The 19,443-nt window shown below is 44.3% G+C and overlaps 1 protein-coding gene across 1 annotated transcript in view; it reads left to right on the top strand.

Annotated features, from left to right (window-relative positions):
* LOC310648260 (serine/threonine-protein kinase tousled-like 2) overlaps positions 1–19,443 on the top strand; it is a 294,352-nt gene that overhangs the window by 11,704 nt on the left and 263,205 nt on the right. The window contains exons 4-6 of the mRNA XM_083376011.1: positions 7,605–7,676; positions 9,931–10,000; positions 10,796–10,839. Of these exons, the coding sequence (XP_083232137.1) occupies positions 7,605–7,676; positions 9,931–10,000; positions 10,796–10,839 (186 nt within the window). The remainder of the gene's footprint in view (positions 1–7,604; positions 7,677–9,930; positions 10,001–10,795; positions 10,840–19,443) is intronic.

The raw sequence follows: 19,443 nt of genomic DNA, 5'->3' as shown, positions 1-19,443 counted from the left end.
CAGGAGGCAGACAAGCAGGAGTAAACAAAGGAAGGCAATGGGGCACCTCGGGAGGAGGCAAAGAGAAGCCACGCCTTGAAACTGTTTAAAAGGGGAATGTGTGGGAGGTGCTGCTTGCTGAAGGCATCCGTTTGAACAGCTTCTGATTTGGTCATGGTTCGTATTTGTTTTGCTCTGTTTGCTCTGTTTTGGATCTGTTTTGTGTAAATAAATTTGGCGGGCTTACTTCCAGCCTATTGACTTTTGAAAAGGGGTTGTCCCTGACATTTCTGCAGGGCCGGTAGTAGGCTGGAACAGAACAGCGGCATGGGTAGCAGCTGCAAGAGACCAATGGGTGCACTAGTAGTATACTTGGCCTGTTGAAAGATCCCGCACGATGCCACATATCCCGACATCATGCCGGAGTCGCGGCCACCAAAGTGTCCTGTAGACGAGGTGCAGTGTTTCAAAGTGGCCTGCCGCTGGGTTGTCATGACACTGTCGTAGAATGAGGCCATGAAGGGGTCCTCCAAGTATGTAGATGCGGTCTCAAAACTGCAACAAGTCCTCCGTATATGCCCAAGGGGTCTCCTGTCTCCCGTCCCCATCTAGCTCCCAATGATGAGCTGTCACGAAGGCATCCTGCCGCTGCACCTCCTGAATCCTAGCTCAGAGGTCCATGGGCTCCTCGGTGGCCGCAAACCACTCCAATGGAATCACCGTTTGAGGTGGGATTTTTGTCCTCTCTTCGGGTATACTCGGGCTTCCGGGACAGCGCATCAGCACATTGATTCCACCCACTAGGAACATAGGTCACTCGGAAATCGAATTGAGTGAAAAACAGTGACCATCACACCTGGCACTGTTTCAGTGTCTGGGTCATTTGTAAATGTTCTAGGTTGTGATGGTCCGTCCGAACCTTGACCTGGTGGCGAGCCCCCTCCAGATAGTGCTGCCATGTCTCAAAGGCAACCTTAACCACCAACAGCTCCTTGTCCCATATAGTGTAATTTTGCTCCAGAGCCGACAGCTTCCAGGAATAATAGGCACATGGGAACAAGATGCCTGCGGGGGCATAGGCTTGTAGGAGTACTGCCCCAACGGCCACATCCGATGCATCCGTCTTCACTACGAATGGCCAGAATGGATCAGGATACTTAAGGATGGGCTTGGAGGCAAAGGCGGCCTTCAGGACATCAAAGGCTCCCTGCTCCTTAGCACCCCAACAGAACTTTTCCCCTTTTATGAGCAGATTGGAAAGGGGAGCAGTCAAGGCAGCGAAGTGGGGAACAAACATGAGATAATTCACGAACCCCAACAGTCGCTGCACGTCCTTCACCTGCCATGGAGGTTGCCATGCCTGCAGTCACTTCACTTTCTCGGGGTCCATATCCATACCGGCAGGCGAAATATAATGACCTAGAAAGTCAATCGTTTGTGCGAACTGGCACTTTTCTTGCTTTGCAAGTAGGTGGTTGTCCTGCAAGCTTTGTAGCACCAGCCACACATGTTTCCAGTGATCTTGCGGGGACGAGTAGATCAGGATGTCATCTAGGTAGACGACAAACTGATCCAGCCAATCCCTGAAGACGTCATGCATAAAGTGCATGAACACGCCGGGCACGTTGGTCAAACCAAACGGCATCACAGTATATTCAAAGTGGCCGTAATGCATCCGGAAGGCCGTCTTCCACTCATCGCCGGCCCGAACTCGAACCAGGTTATAGGCACCCCGCAGGTCCAGCTTCGTAAAGACTTTGGCCTGATGAAGCCTCTCGATCAGTTCAGGGATGAGAGGAAGGGGGTAGCGCTTCCATACTGTGATTGCATTCAATTTCCGATAATCACAGCACAGTCGCAGCTCCCCCGACTAAGTCTTGACAAAGAGCACTGGTGCAGCCAACGGGGAGGTAGAAGGCTGGATAAACCTCTTCCGAAGATTCTTCGCTATGAAGTCCTGTAATGCCATCAACTCCGGTTCCGACAGGGAGTAAATCCGGCCGACTGGCAGTTTGGCATCGGGCACCAAATCAATCGGGCAGTCATAAGACCAATGCGGGGGCAACCAATCTGCCTCCTTTTCCCCAAACACATTGGCATAGTCCACCAACTCCGCAGGTAGGTCCAGGTCCACGTGTATAGCCACACCCCCTGCGCAGGCATGCAGGTGATGGGTGGCACACTTCTTGCCGGGGAACCGCACTGCCCCAGACGACCACATGATATGCGGATCATGAGCCCATAACCACTCCAGCCCCAGCACCACCGGGAAGTCAGGCACTACAGCAACATAAAACACGGCTTCTTCCACATGTGGCCCAATGTGCATCTGAAGGGGTCTGGTGGCAGGAACCACAGGGCCTGAACAAAGGGGCTGACCGTCAGTCGTCTCCACCAAGACCGGCGGTGACACCTGCTGCTGGGGAATGGACCATTGCACGGCAAAGTCCACCAGGGCTTGGATCTCCACCGCTCCCTGATCAGGCACGAACACACTTGCTGATAACATGAGGTGCTTCACAAAAGTTGACTGTGGTGGAGGTGGCTGGTTTGTTACCAAGTGAGCCCAACCTATGGAGCCCTCTAGGCCGGGCCCTGCCTGTTTCTTGCCGCTGCTTTGGGTGCCTTAACTGGACATTTGGCCACCATATGGCCTGGAAGTGGCTTTGCTCCATATCAGCGTGCCATCAACCTGCTCAAACTTGACAGGTTTCTTGAGCTTCCTCACATGTAATCCTAGTCTCTGCACCACGGCTTGATTAATTAGGCAACAGGAGCAGCCTGAGTCTACGAGGGCCTTCACCATCCCCCTCGCCCCTGAGCGGAATGCCTTGAGGTCTACCCTAACTTCAAGGTGGTTGACAGGTCCACTCACCATTGGGTCGTCCTCTCCCTCAGTTTCGCTGTCATAGAGGAGCATTGGCGGCTCCTTTTTGGTTGGAGTTCCATCCCCCTCGCTCTTTGAGGGGGAGACCTCAACAACCTGGGCTGCAGCTCACGATTTCTTGTTTCCTCTTTTCGGTGGCCTCTCAGGCTTCGGAGGGGGAGGGGCAGTGGGACCCACTCTGGGCATTGGTGCTGGGCATACCGCTGCCTGATGGCCCTCCTGGCTGCAGTGGAAGCACAGGATGGGGGCGCAATTTGGAGCTTCAGCAGAAGCAGGGGACACCATGGCCAGCTGCTTTCCTCCTACCACGCGCCTTTCTTGCCCCCTTTTTGGCACGTCTCAAACCCTTTGTGATTTTTGTACAATGTGAGGTCTAGCTCCACAGTGGTGACCAGCTGGTACAATTGTTGAGCCGGTCCGGGATCCCTCGGGCAAGGCACAAGTGGAACAGGTCATGACTCAGCCTTTCTTGGAAGTACTGGGTTAGGAGTCCTTCAGGCCAGTGTCTTAGTCTCCCTTCCTGAACTCTGTGATGTACTCCGCTACGGTTCTGCTTTCCTGCCTGATGGTTCGGACTTCAGTCTAAGCATGTCAGGTTTGCGTGGGGTCGCCAAACAGGGCCCTGAGCTCTCCCAGGAATGCATCCGAGTCTCCCTGCTCGGGTGCTCCCTCGTCATGTAGGGCGACCACCCATTCCACGGCTTCTCCTTCAAGGCTTGCCACAGTAACCTCCATGCAGGCCTCGTTGTCAGGATACATCTGGCTGAACCGGTCCAGGTGTGACCACACCCAGTTCAGGAAGAAGGCCAGCTTCTCTGGAGTCCCATCAAAGGTTGCTTTTAGCGATGGGGGCTGCTGGGCTGTGAGCACAGGCCAATGTTCTGGGACCCACTCCTCTGCAAGGAGGAAAGGTCCAGGTTGAGTGGCTGGTCTCGGCGGTTGCAGCAATGGCTGGCTGGCTGTGCTGGGCAGTTTGGCGACAGTTGGTGGAGGGCCGGCAGCCCCAGGTTGCAGGCTCGCACTGGACTGAGAAGTGGCAATCCCCTGGGGGCTGGCTGCCTCCCCAGTCGCAGTACTTGCTGCCCTCAGGGTGGATCAAGATGACAGGCTCGGCATGGCTGTCAGTAGTTGGCTGGACCTCGCCTGGGGGTTCCACTCCCATTCCCCAGCCAGCTCCTCTGCCTGCCATTCCAGGTCACACCTTCTCTTCCATGGCTGCTCAACTGGCTGACTGCTGCCTACTGCAAAATGCCTCCAGTCCACTGGTCCTTCCAATTCTGAAACTTGCCGCAGGTAGCTGGAGGGAGAGCCGAGTGAGCAAGTAGGCAGAGCAGTGGCGGCTTCCCATTTTCATGCCTCCCACTGCCACTGCCATCATGCCGAGCTCCAGACCAAAGAAGCTGGGAATAACAGTCAGTGGGGAGACGGTGGCCGGGGGCATCCCATTTTCACACCATTTGCTACTGTTGTACCGAGCTCTGGGCCGAAGAGGCCAGGGACAGTGGTGGTGGTGGGCGGAGCAGGTGGCAGGGAGGTGGTGGTGGGCGGAGTGTCTCATTTCCACACACACTGCCATTGCTGTGCCAAACTCCAGGCTGAAGAGGGGAGGCAGGGAGGTGGGGAGGAGGTGGCCAGGGCAGTCCCATTTTTGCACCCTTTGCCGCCACACCAAGCTCCAGGCCAAAGAGGCTGGGGATGGCATGTGTGCATGAAAATGGGATATCCCTAGCTGCTGCTGCTGCCTCCCCGCTGCCTGCCCTGCCCACCCCACAGTGTCACCTGGTGGGGCCTCGAAAGTGTGTCTTCTCTGATATGGTGCCTGCTTTGTGTAGCAGCTTCCACCTCAGAGATGGTCTCAACTTTGTTGACCTTCAGGAAAGCAGTAAAGACCTTATTTGACTCCCAGGCACTGGGGCTGGGATGTTGATGCAGCCACCATGTTGTGATCACTGGATTCAAGTTTTATTAGCGTTTCAATGTTTTAGTTGTTTTAATTATGATGTGGTTTTGATTCTCTAGCCAACTATATAAGTTTGTCTAATAAATACAGGTGAAACTCGAAAAATTAGAATATTGTGCAAAAGTTCATTTATTTCAGTAATACAACTTAAAAGGGGAAACTAATACATGAGATAGACTCATTACATGCAAAGCAAGATAGTTCAAGCCGTGATTTGTCATAATTGCGATGATTATGGCATACAGCTCATGAAAACCCCAAATCCACAATCTCAGAAAATTAGAATATTACATGCAATCAATAAAACAAGGAGTGTACATAGAACAATATTGGACCTCTGAAAAGTATAAGCATGTATATGTACTCAGTACTTGGTTTGGGCCCCTTTTGCAGCAATTACTGCCTCAATGCGGCGTGGCATGGAAGCTATCAGCCTGTGGCACTGCTGAGGTGTTATGGAAGACCAGGATGCTTCAATAGCGGCTTTCAGCTCTTCTGCATTGTTCGGTTTCATGTCTCTCATCTTTCTCTTGGCAATGCCCCATAGATTCTCTATGGGGTTCAGGTCAGGCGAGTTTGCTGGCCAATCAAACACAGTAATCCCACGGTCATTGAACCAGGTTTTGGTGCTTTTGGCAGTGTGGGCAGGTGCCAGGTCCTGCTGGAAAATGAAGTCAGCATCCCCATAAAGCTCGTCTGCGGAAGGAAGCATGAAGTGCTCCAAAATCTCCTGGTAGATGGCTGCGTTGACCCTGGACTTAATGAAGCACAGTGGACCAACACCAGCAGATGACATGGCTCCCCAAATCAACACAGACTGTGGAAACTTCACACTGGACTTCAAGCATCTTGCAGTGTGTGCCTCTCCATTCTTCCTCCAGACTCTGGGTCCTTGGTTTCCAAATGAGATGCAAAACTTGCTCTCATCAGAAAAGAGGACTTTGGACCACTGAGCAACAGACCAGGTCTGTTTTTCTTTAGCCCAGGTAAGACGATTCTGACGTTGTTTGTTGTTCAGGAGCGGCTTGACAAGAGGAATACGACATTTGAAGCCCATGTCCAGGATCTGTCTCTGTGTGGTGGCTCTTGATGCACTGACTCCAGCCTCAGTCCACTCCTTGTGAAAGTCCCCAACACTTTTGAATGGCCTTTTCCTGACAATCCTCTCCAGGCTGCGGTCATCCCTGCTGCTTGTGCACCTTTTTCTTCCACACATTTCCCTTCCACATAACTTTCCATTAATGTGCTTTGATACAGCACTTTGGGAACATCCAACTTCTTTTGCAATTACCTTTTGAGGCTTTCCCTCCTTATGGAGGGTGTCAATGACTGCTGTCAGGTCAGCAGTCTTCCCCGTAATTGTGATTCCTACTGAACCAGACTGAGAGACCATTTAAAGGCTCAGGAACCCTTTGCAGGTGTTATGGCTTAATTAGCTGATTAGAGTGGGACACTTTGAGCCTAGAATATTGCACCTTTTCACAATATTCTAATTTTCTGAGATTGTGGATTTGGGGTTTTCATGAGCTGTACGCCATAATCATCACAATTATGCCAAATCACGGCTTGAACTATCTTGCTTTGCATGTAATGAGTCTATCTCATATATTAGTTTCCCCTTTTAAGTTGCATTACTGAAATAAATGAACTTTTGCACGATATTCTAATTTTTCGAGTTTCACCTGTATTTGGTCTATGAATATGTTTGCATTTTAAATTTTAAAAATGAATACTTGCTATATTGTAATTATTTCACAAGGATCATGTCAGTTTCAGAGGGGAATGTGATTAAGAATTGATTTTCTATTAATGTGCAATTGCTACTGTGTTTATAATGTCACTTTGTGGTTACACAGTTTCATATATCAGGTTGCTTATGTTCCTGGTGTTGGAACTTGTCCCTTCCAGTTAAAAAAAGTGGTTTTTCTTTGGGTAATGACACACAAACCCATTATCCAATCACAACAGGGAAATTTAAATTGACTTAAAGTGTTTTACCTTCATTAGGTAAAAAGATTTTTTGATGAGCAGTTTGGGGTAGGGACGCGGTGGCTCAGTGGGTTAAGACGCTGAGCTTGTCGATCAGAAGGTCGGCAGTTTGGTGGGTCAAATCCCGAGTGCCGCGTAGCAGAGTGAGCACCTGCTACTCGTCCCAGCTTCTGCCAACCTAGCAGTTCGAAAGCATGTAAAAATGCAAGTAGAAAAATAGGGACCACTACGGTGGGAAGGTAACAGCGTTCTGTGCGCCTTTGGCGTCTAGTCATGCCAGCCACATGACCACGGAGAGGTCCTCGGACAAGCACATGACCACGGAGAGGTCCTCGGACAAGGTCCTCTTCGGCTTTGAAACGGAGATGAGCACCGGCCCCTAGAGTCGGAAACGACTAGCACGCATGTGCGGGGGAACCTTTACCTTTACCTTTTTTTGGGGTAATGAAAGAAAAAGTTTGGGAAACACTGATCTAAGGTTTTGAAAATGCTGGCCATTGTACTAGAACAGGGGTGTCAAACTGCCGGCCCGCGGGCTGGACACGTCATGCGGAAGCCGCACCCACCCCATTGCTGGCAATGGCAAAACATTCCCGATACGTTGCGCGATGTCACGTGACGTCGCGAGTTTAACATGTCTGTACTAGAAGGAGAACTAACAATCTGTATTGTCATAATTTATATTTTAATTATCAATAACTTTTATGCTCAGATGAATACAAATGTGCAGCTGATTTAAAGAAGACAACATTTCCTTCTGATAATACTCTTTCCTTTCCTTTACACTAGGGTCCCTTGAACAGTGAATCTTCCAATCAGAGTTTGTGCAGTGTGGGTTCTCTGAGTGACAAGGAGCTGGAGGTAACTTAAAGTGATATTTTCCAAACGCTCCTCATAGAGCTGTAAAACTTTCAAAGATTTTGAAACAAGGAAGGCAAGTTGTGACTTGGCAGGGAGGATCCCTGCAGAAAAGGAATATTTGGGAGAAAATTAAAGTATATGCATTATTATTTTAATATCTTATATAGTTACTTTGTTAATTTGAAAAAAATGTGTCATGCAAAACTTGGTTTCTCAGAAAGGTATTTTTTGAGACAATAATTAAAATTTTACTATTTGTATATAAGGACACTTTTTAGTTTTTTTAACAAATGGAGTTACAAATACATTTTCATTTTTGCCAAGTTAGAATAAGTAGGAAGGCAATAAAGCTAATACCACCCATATTATACTAAAACAGATTTATCTATTCTGAATAAAGGAACTGCTAATTTTTAGGAATATTTTGGGCAGAAACAAGTCTTATAGTAGTATCACTATCAACAGTTTCTGTTTATACAGCTTTCTAAAAGTGTGAATTTGCTAAAATTTAAACATTTTGTGACAGGCTTCTCTATTTCATTTAGCTTATTTTTTGAATTGTTATATTTTACATAAAATAAGTTACAACTAATATAATTTATTTTGCATTTTTATCTTTTTTGTACCATTTAAAAAGGAAATATTAAATATTTCATAGTTCATTTTCTTCAGTTTTTTAAGGAGATTAGGAAAAATAAGAAAATATAGTTTTTGCCCCTAGGCTTTCACATCTTTAGGACTGATCCAATCTGACATAGTTCAAGATAGAAAAAATATGGAAAGGATAAGTGGGAAAAAAAGAATTTCCTGGTGGGAGATGGGGCCCAAGTGTAGTTTACAGCCAGTTCAAATGATAGGAGAAAAACAATAGCATATGCTAAATTTTCTCCTTGATTGAGATAATTTTTCCTTTAATTTTGTCTGAAAACATTAGAATGAAGCAAAAAATTTAAGCAAGAAGGATAACTTACACTCCAGTTGTCTATGGAAATTCTCAGTCATCCAGTTCATAATTGTCTCAAAGATGCTTTTTCACGAGGCAATTGGACTTTCTTGTTTTTCTTTGAAGACGTTTCGCTTCTCATCCAAGAAGCTTCTTCAGCTTCTTCAGAGCTGAAGAAAATTCTTGGATGAGAAGCGAAACGTCTTCAAAGAAAAACAAGAAAGTCCAGTTGCCTCATGAAAAAGCATCTTTGGGTTACACTCCAGTTGTTTTCATCCATGTCAAAATAGTTAACACGTTTCTGTTATATCAGTTATAAATAAATAACTTTTTGAGCAATTTAATTTCCTGCTACATTTAGTCCTCAACTTATGACCACAATTGGGACAAGAACTTCACTCACTAAGTGATGTCATTAAGCAAGTCATCACTTGACCAGACCCAATTTTACAACCATTTTTACTGTGGTTGTTAAGAGAATCACTGTGGTCATTAAGTGAATCACACAGTTGTTAAGTGAATCCAGCTTACCCAATTGACTGCTTGTCCAAAGCTGGCTTGGAATGTCACAAATCTTGATTGTGTGAACACAAGATGCTGCAACTACAGGTAGACCTTGACTTACAGCAGTTCATTTAGTGACCATTTGAAGTTACAACAGCACTGAAAAAGTGACTTATGACCATTTTTCACACTTATGACCATTGCAGCATCCTCATGGTCACACAATCAACATTCAGATGCTTAGCAACTGACTCATATTTATGGTAGTTGCAGTTTCCTGGGGACATGTGATCCCCTTTTGCAACCTTCTGACAAGCAAAGTCAATGGGGAAGCCAGATTCACTTAACAACCGTGTTACTAACTTGAACTGCAGTGATTCACTTAACAATTGTAGCAAGAAAGGTCGTAAAATGGGGCAAAACTCACTTAACAAATGTTTCACTTAGCAACAGAAATTTTGTTCTTAATTGTGGTTGTAAGTTGAGGACTACCTGTATTTCAGATAACTTTGACCAAAAATGTCTTAATCTTTGGGAGTGAAAAAATATATGTTTAACTCAGTTCTGTTGCAGCAGCTTAACTAAATAATTAATTTACACTGTCCAGTAATTGGTTGTTTGTTGAGTATGGTGTTCCACAATTGCATCTAAAAATGCCAAAAAGGGAAATGTAACCTGTTTTGAAAGTTAAAATACCTGTGGAAGAGTTGCTGATAACCATATATCATTTTTTTAAAAGTTGCAACCTTAAATCCTTCAATGTTTGCAGAAATTCATTTGAGATTTTCCCTACTCTTCCCCCTTAAGATTACTGAAAAAAAACAGAATGAACAGCGCAACAGGAAGAGGAAAGGTGAACCCTTTGAGACCAGTCAAGGTAGAACCTGTAATTAGGATCTGTAATTAGAGTTCTCGAAAAAGTTGATGGTTTTCTGCAGGTATACACAGAACACATGCAACAATATTCTAATATATCATGAAATTATGATATACAATATTAGATAATAAAATTACATAATACACTATGCTATATTGTGTAATTTTTGTTTTCAGCATTTCTGGTAGAAGTTACATTAAAATGGGCTCTTTTGAATATAGTAAATTAAAGAATGTTAATTTAAACTGTAATTAATAGTTAAGTGAATGTGTCTCTTCTGCTGCTTTTTTTTTGTAGCTATAGTATGGTTGGTAAAGATAAGCCAGAAGCTCTTAAATCCAAGAGTTGTATTCAGCAGCCTTTTCATGTTTCTATGGTCTGCCATTGTTGCTATTTTTTAAAGTTGTTTCCCTAATGCCTTCCTCATATGTCTCTTCATTATTTTTCTTTCCCCTTTCCACTGACCAGCTCTACATGAGCACACTCTTTATTCTTTCTGTTCTTGCGTGTGCCCTTCTTTTTCCTTTCATTATAGAATTAGTCTTCTATTCCTTATAGCATTCTTCTAAGAGGAGGCTAAGGGAAACCATGAGAGGAAATTTTGTGTTTCAGTTTATCTCCTGGGAGCTATTTTTGGTTGCATGTTTCTAGAGTTAGTTTGATCCATGTGTACAGGCTTATGTCTCAAAATCGAAACAATTTCAGTAAAAAAATATTCTAAAGTATTGTAGTGTTTTCAAGTTGTTTAATTTAATATCACGTGATTATGGTAGTGCTGTTTGTTTTTTCTTCCAGGCAAAGTTACTCCAAGGGGGCATAAAATTAGTGACTATTTTGAGGTAAGCCAATTTTACAACTTATATCAGAGAATTTTGTTTTTCAGTGCCTGTATGTATATGTTAAACTAGTTTAAGAGACAGTCACTAAATTCTGTGTATACTCCTCAAGAGTAGGGCCTTGAAAATATATGATTAAACTTTCCAGGCAATTTGTCTTGATCATTTTGCTTACTCCCTTTGCAGGCATGATTTTGTTGTACTTCTACATTTGACTCGTTGTACAAAACTTTCCTGAAGTAGCTGATATTTTTCCTTCTTCCTTCTCCCTTTAGTTTGCTGGAGGAAGTGGTCCAGGAACAAGCCCTGGAAGAAGTGTGCTACCTGTTGCACGATCATCACCACAACATTCCTTATCTAATCCCTTACCTGTAATTATTTGACAGAATAGAATAGTATCCTGAGAACTTTCTGAGCACATTTATACATCTGTTAATATACAGCAGGCGTGTCAAACTCACGACGTCATGTGACGTCGTGTGACATCATGTGATGTGTGACATCATGTGACGTCGTGTGACGTATCGGAACTTTTCCCCATTGCCGGCAATGGGGTGGGCGCAGTTTCGGCGTGATGCATACGGCCATCAGTTTGACATGCCTGATATACAGTGAGGGAAAAAATTATTTGATCCCCTGCTGATTTTGTTCGATCTGTTCGATCTCCCACTTGATGCAGAGTTTGTCTCCCAGTTGATATCAGAGTAAAGTCTCCCATTACTACTGTTTCCTACAGTTCCATGTTTCTTCTGTTTGGTTGGGTAGCCTGTAGTATACGCCTATAACAATGTCATCCCCCCCATTATATTAACCCATATGGATTCTACTGTAGGAGGTTTTCATCCTTGGTTTTTGTATATTTCTGTAGAGATGCAGTGATCTTTTATATATAATTCAACTCCACCTCCTCTTTTCTTAGGTGTGTTTCTTTTGAATGGTTTGTATCCTTCCATCAGTACTTTCCAGTCATGAGTTTCATCCCACCAAGTTTCAGTAATGGCAACTATATCATATCTACCTTCATGTACTAATACTTCAAGTTCATCCTGTTTGTTCCCTAAACTCTGAGCATTGGTATATAGGCATTTGAGTCCTTTATGGGTCTTGGGTATGTTTCTTATATGGCGGGATATAAATGGAATTAAAATAAAAAAAATAAAAAAATATTATACCTTAGTTATGTGTCCCTCTTTCCATGTTTTGTACCCATCCTTTTTGTTTTTCAGTTTATCAGAGATATCTTTGTACAACCATGCTGGTTTCTTCTTGGATTTCTTGTTTTTCTTTTTCAGTGGTATTGTGCTGGACTGGGCTTTTATGATAATATTTTTCAGAGTTTCCCACACTTCTTGAGTTGTTTTCCCCTTTAGGATTTTCATCGATGGAATTTTTCTTATGGTCTCTGAGTTTGTTAAAATCAGCTCTTTTAAATTTTAAGACACTGGTTGGATTATATTCTATTGCTTGTGTTTGCATTACATTGAATTCCAATATGATGTGGTCACTCTCACTCAAGGTTCTGGCAACTTCAAGTTCTTCTCTATTAGTAAGAATTAAGCCCATCATAGGTTTTCCTTTAGTTCCCTCCTCTGCCTTTTGGATGACAAAGTTGTCCTCTAAGCTGTTTAGGAATCTGTTCGATCTCCCACTTGATGCAGAGTTTGTTTCCCAGTTGATATCAGGGTAGTTAAAGTCTCCCATTACTACTGTTTCCTACAGTTCATCTGTTTCTTCTGCTTGGTTGGATAGCCGGTAGTATATGCCTATAGCAATGTCATTTTCCTCCCTATTATATTAACCCATATGGATTCTACTGTAGGAGGTTTTCATCCTTGGTTTTTGTATATTTCTGTAGAGATGCAGTGATCTTTTATATATAATGCAACTCCACCTCCTCTTTTCTTAGGTGTGTTTCTTTTGAATGGTTTGTATCCCTCCATCAGTACTTTCCAGTCATGAGTTTCATCCCACCAAGTTTCAGTAATGGCAACTATATCATATCTACCTTCATGTACTAATACTTCAAATTTATCCTGTTTGTTCCCTAAACTCTGAGCATTGGTATATAGGCATTTGAGTCCTTTATGGGTCTTGGGTATGTTTCTTATATCTCCTACTTTGTAACTGGGATTTCCCTCCTTCCCATCACTCTCTACTTTGTTACATTTTTCTTTTTTTCTTCTTTCACTTTACTCCCTACCTCCTTATATGATTGGTTATCTAGTGGTTTTTGTTTGGAATTAGGTTCTAAAGGTCGTGAAGATTGCCCCCCTCCCCCCTCAATTTTAGTTGTAAGCCCTTTTGATAAGATGAGCCAGTCGTTTTCCGAATATATTCTTTCCAGTTTTTGTGAGGTGCAGACGTTTCTTGTAGTTGGCCACCAGGTTTGCACACATTTCAGGAGGGATTTTGTCCCACTCCTCTTTGCAGATCCTCTCCAAGTCATTAAGGGTTTGAGGCTGATGTTTGGCAGCTCAAACCTTCATCTCCCTCCACAGATTTTCTATGGGATTAAGGTCTGGAGACTGGGTAGGCCACTCTAGGACCTTAATGTGCTTCTTCTTGAGCCACTCCTTTGTTGCCTTGGCCATGTGTTTTGGGTCATTGCCATGCTGGAATACCCATCAATGACCCATTTTCAATGCTCTGGCTGTGGGAAGAAAGTTCTCACGCAAGATTTGACGGTACAGGACCCCGTCCATTGTCCCTTTGATCCGGTAAATTTGTCCTGTCCCCATAGCAGAAAAACACCCCCAAAGCATAATGTTTCCACCTTCATGTTTGACGGTGGGGATGGTGTTTTTGGGGTCACAGGCAGCATTCCTCCTCCTAACAAGGCGAGTTGAGATGATGCCAAAGAGCTCAATTTTGGTCTTATCTGACCACAACACTTTCACCCAGTTCTCCTCTGAATCAGTCAGATGTTCATTGGCAAACTTCAGACATGCCTGTACATGTGCTTTCTTGAGCAGGGGGATCTTGCGGGCACTGCAGGATTTCAGTCCTTCACGGCGTAGTGTGTTGCCAATTGTTTTCTTGGTGATTGTGGTCTCAGCTGCCTTGAGATCATTGACAAGATCCTCCCGTGTAGTTATGGGCTGATTCCTCACCATTCTCATGATCATTGAAACTCCTCGAGGTGAGATCTTGCATGGAGCCCCAGACCGAGGGAGATTGACAGTTATTTTGTGTTTCTTCCATTTGTGAATAATCGCACCAACTGTTGCCACCTTCTCACCAAGCAGCTTGTCGATAGACCTGTAGCACATTCCAGCCTTGTGTAGGTCTACAATCTTGTCCCTGACATGCTTGGACAGCTCTTTGGTCTTGGCCATGGTAGAGAGTTTGGAATCTGATTGATTGATTGCTTCTGTGGACAGGTGTCTTTTATACAGGTAGCAAGCTGGGATTAGGAGCACTCCCTTTAAGAGAGTGCTCCTAATCTCAGCTCGTTACCTGTATAAAAGATACCTGGGAGCCAGAAATCTTGCTGATTGATAGGAGATCAAATACTTATTTCACTCATTAAAATGCAAATCAATTTATAACTTTTTTGAAATGCATTTTTCTGGATTTTTTGTTGTTATTCTGTCTCTCACTGTTAAAATAAACCTACCATTAAAATTACAGACTGATCATTTCTATGTCAGTGGGCAAATGTACAAAATCAGCAGGGGATTGAATAATTTTTCCCCTCACTGTATTATTTGGTGGAAACAGTGCAGATAGATCTTCAAGGATTACTATAGTAGGATCTCTTTGCCTTCCTGTCCTGTCCTTCTCTTAATTCTCAGCTTTCACTATCTGTATAACAATAGCAGCTCTTGTATGTGTGTGCTATGTACAGGTGAAACTCAAAAAATTAGAATATCGTGCAAAAGTTAATTTATTTCAGTAATGCAACTTAAAAGGGGAAACTAATATATGAGATAGACTCATTACATGCAAAGCAAGATAGTTCAAGCCATGATTTGTCATAATTGTGATGATTATGGCTTACAGCTCATGAAAACCCCAAATCCACAATCTCAGTAAACTAGAATATTGTGAAAAGGTGCAATATTCTAGGCTCAAAGTGTCCCACTCTAATCAGCTAATTAAGCCATAACACCTGCAAAGGGTTCCTGAGCCTTTAAATGGTCTCTCAGTCTGGTTCAGTAGGAATCACAATCATGGGGAAGACTGCTGACCTGACAGTTGTGCAGAAAACCATCAGTGACACCCTCCATAAGGAGGGAAAGCCTCAAAAGGTAATTGCAAAAGAAGTTGGATGTTCCCAAAGTGCTGTATCAAAGCACATTAATTGTCAGGACCCACCCCAAACCACGTCTTAGGAAGACAAAATTCTTGGAGTCAAATCTATTCCAAAAAGAATCTTTACTATGACATGCTTGGTTGTAGGAAACGAGACAGGACTTAATATTTCCACGTAGTAAACCCTTATAAAGAGTTCCCGGTTTAACCCCCCTTAATCCCCATTTGGTCAGTCCCCCATCCTTCCTCTCGTATCATCCATCTCGTGGGAAAAAGGAAGTTAGGACCCTTCATGTTTATTGCTCTCTTCCGTGACAAAAGCCAGATGCTAGCCCCCCCCCTTTTGTTTCCCCAGTTCAAAAGGCTTCTCCTTTCCTTTGAAATGCCTATTGCCGGTTCAATACACATTTATTCTCTTCTCTTTGGGAGATGGCAGAATCCATGGGATAATGTTTGAAACATTCCATTTATGAATATGATATAAATGGATTCTGACAGTCCGCTCTCCTTAGAAAAAAGATGTGTCCGATACGTCACACGGGGGAGAAAAGAAAAGAGAAGAAAAAAACATATGTAAATGTTAACTCGGTTTGTTTGGATATTCTGTATGAAATCTCTTAAGCAGCTTTGGTGCTTTAACGTGGTGTTTGCTGACCCATTCATTTTCTGAGGAGGGGAGGTGTTTCCAAGCCACTAGATATTGAGTTGTTCCATGATGTTTCCTGGAATCCAGAATTTCCTTCACCTCGAAATGTTGTTCTCCTTCCACAATGATGGGAGGTGGTGGTGGTGGAATTTTTGTTCGTAGGGGAGATTGTTGTTCTCTCTTTATTAGACTGCAGTGAAAGATTAGGTGTATTCGTCTAAGATTTTTAGGTAGTTCTAATTCAACTGTTACTGGGTTTATGATTCTTTTAATTGGAAAAGGTCCAATGTATTTTGGTCCTAGTTTTTTACAGGGTTGGAGAGACTTAAGGTATTTTGTAGACAGATATACCATCTCTCCCACCTTGAACGGTGTGGGATCGGCTCTTTTCTTGTCTGCCTGTGTCTTGTGTGCTAATCTAGCCTCTGTTAATGCTTTTCTGACAATAGGCCAGGTGTATTGTAACTGAGCAATCCATTCCTTTAGTTCTGGAATTACCGGTTCTTTTGGAGTTAGATCAGGTATGGGGTTGAAGCTCTGGCCTGTGGCTACTTGAAAAGGAGTGTAACCTGTGCTGGAGTGAACTGCGTTGTTATATGCCACTTCTGCAAAAGGCAGTAGATCCGACCAGTTCGACTGTTGGAAGCTTATATAACATCTTAAATATTGCTCAAGTACAGAGTTAGCCCTTTCCGCTTGCCCGTTACCTTGAGGATGATGACTAGATGTCAGTCCTTGGGTAGTTCCTAACAGAGATAAAAATTCCTTCCAGAATGCTGAGGTAAATTGCACCCCCCTGTCAGATATGATGCGTTGTGGTGCCCCATGCAATCTGTAAATATGTTGTACAAAAAGTTTTGCTAATGCTTTTGCAGTTGGAATTTTTGGGCAAGGTATGAAATGGACTTGCTTAGAGAACAGATCAGTAACAATCCAGATAACGGTGTTTCCGTTGCTTTCTGGTAGTTCCACAATAAAATCCATGGCTATTTCTTTCCATGGGGCTGAGGGATTCGCCACTGGTTGTAACAGTCCTGGCGATTTCCCTTGTAACCTCTTGGCCATTGCGCAAATTTGACAACTACCCACATAGCTTTCTATGTCCTTTTTCATAGATGGCCACCAAAATTGCCTTTTAGTTAAGTGTAAGGTTTTTACAAAGCCAAAGTGTCCTGCTGATTTTGTATCATGGCACAGTTGCATGAAATTGATTCTCTGTGTGGCCGGTATATATAGCTTCTCCCCCACCCATGGCAGTCCATCTTTAATTGTGCACACATGTTTATTTTTCTGGAACCATTCATCACTTTCCAAAGATTTCCTGAATTCTATTCCAGTTTGGCTATCTACCTTCGGCTTCATTTTTTCTTGTGCCCTGGTGGTGACTGGTGCTGCCAGTTGTTGTTCCGGTACAAGTGGTTTAAAGTCAGTAACTCTTGTGCTGTTATATTGGGGCATGCGGGATAATGCATCTGCCAGGAAGTTCTTTCCCCCCGGTAAGTGTTTGAGAGTGAAATTGAATCGGTGAAAGTGTTGGGACCAGCGGGCTTGCTTAGGAGTGAGCTTCCTGGGCGTTTTTAGTGCTTCTAAATTTTTGTGGTCAGTCCAGACCTGGAAAGGTATTTTATTTCCTTCCAAAAATTGATGCCAAGTTAATAATGACCACCTTAATGAGAATGCTTCCTTCTCCCATATTGGCCATCGTTGTTCAGTTTCTGTAAGTTTCCTGGATGTATATGCGCAAGGTTGCAACGCCCCCTCATCATTTTCCTGTAGTAATACGGCTCCGACTGCTACGTCGCTCGCATCTGCCTGTATTACAAAAGATTTGTTGGGATCTGGGTGTTTAAGTACAGGTTCCGCAGAAAAGAGTCTCTTTAGCCTCTCAAATGCTGCTTGACATTCCATTGACCATTTTAGAGGCTGGCTGGGTTTCACGGGTGACCCCCCCTTCGTTTTCAACAAATTTGTTAGGGGCATGGCTATTTGGCCAAATGCGGGGATGAATTGGCGGTAGAAGTTTGCAAACCCCAGGAAACTTTGCAATTGCTTCCGTGTGCGGGGGGGGGTGCCCACTCTAGTACTGCCCTGACCTTCTCAGGGTCCATTTCGATGCTCTCTGGGGATATGCGATATCCCAGGTAGTCGATTTTTTCCTGATGGAATTCACACTTCGATAATTTAGCATATAAATGGGCAGCTCGCAATTTCTTCAGGACTGCTCTGACTAGTTTGATATGTTCCTCTTTGGTTTCTGTGAAGATAAGGATGTCATCGAGGTAAACCAGGACCCCCTTATATAGGTGCTCTCTCAGTACGTCATTAATTAATTGCATAAAGACTGCGGGGGCCCCTTGCAGTCCGAATGGCAATACTTTGAATTGATAGCACCCCATTGGGCAGTTGAATGCAGTTTTCCATTCGTCTCCTTCCTTAATCCTAATACGGTAGTATGCTTCCCTCAGGTCTATTTTGGTAAAAATCTTTCCTTTCGATAGGTGGGATAGCATATCCTTCATTAGGGGAAGGGGGTACAGATTACATTCACTAATTGTATTTAGGTTCCGGTAATCTACGCACAAGCGAAAAGACCCATCCTTCTTCTCCCTGAACAGAACCGGGGCGGCTACTTTGGGTTTGGCGGGCTCAATAAATCCTCTTTCTAAGTTTTTCTTTATGAATCTTTCCATTTCTGCCATTTCCCTTGGGCTCATGGCATACATCCTGGGTTTTGGGAGTTTTGCCCCAGGTTTGAATTCTATGGTGCAGTCTGTGGGGCGGTGGGGGGGGAGCTCATCTGCTCTTTCCTCACTGAAAACCTCAGCCAGGTCCCTGTATTCCTCCGGTATCTCTGGTAATCCCTTCTCTTTCCCCACTGCTGCTGTCTCCTCCCTCTGGGTTGGGGGGGTGTTTGGGGGTTTTACGTTTTCCTGTTCCCCTTTTGGGAAGTTGAGTTCTGCAGTCCTCCAGTTTATCCCAGGGTTCCATTTCTTCAGCCATTCCAGTCTTAAAATCATTGGGCATTCCATGCCTGGGGCCACTATAAACGTTATGTCCTCCTCATGGGACCCCAGGGACATGTGGATTGGTAGAGTGGCTAGGGTAGCTGGTCCCCCCCCTGCTATAGACCCGTCTAATTGACTGAAGGAGATTGGTTGTTTTAGCCTCCTCACTGGGATGCTCAGTTCCTCCACCAGCGTTGGGCTGATGAGGCAGCGGATGCAGCCAGAGTCTATCAGAGCTTTTATTTCATTGGCTTTTGATGCAGAGGAAGCTAATATAGTCACTGTCTTAAGTATGGGTGGAAGAGGTCCACTTACCAAAGGTTCTCCCTCTGAGCTGTCTTCCGAGGTGTCCACCGCCCCTGCAGTGTAGGCCGGAGTCCAATCCCAGGTTTTGGCAGGAATTGTGGACTCTACAGCCTCTGTCCCCTTCATGGAAGATTCCTTTGGGTTGCCTTGAGACTTCCCCAGCTTTTTGGAAGATGGTGCCTCTGTTTTGCGTGGAGGGGCTTTCGAACGACATTCTGCAGCACGGTGGCCCTCTCTCCCGCAATTGAAACATCCCTTTGATTTTTTAGCCGTGGCCGGTGGGTTTTCCCCCTCACGTGTTTGCTCGAGTGGCGGGCGGCCCCAAGGTTTTCCTCTGCGTTGTCTCTTCAATAGGTCTATTTCCACTTCCTCTGCCAGGACATACCAGTCATCGAG

This window comes from Vipera ursinii (assembly GCF_947247035.1).
Source record: "Vipera ursinii genome assembly, chromosome: W".
NCBI lineage: Eukaryota > Metazoa > Chordata > Lepidosauria > Squamata > Viperidae > Vipera > Vipera ursinii.
The sequence above is the reverse complement of the archived record's forward strand: the minus strand, read 5'-3'. Positions and strand labels throughout refer to the sequence as shown.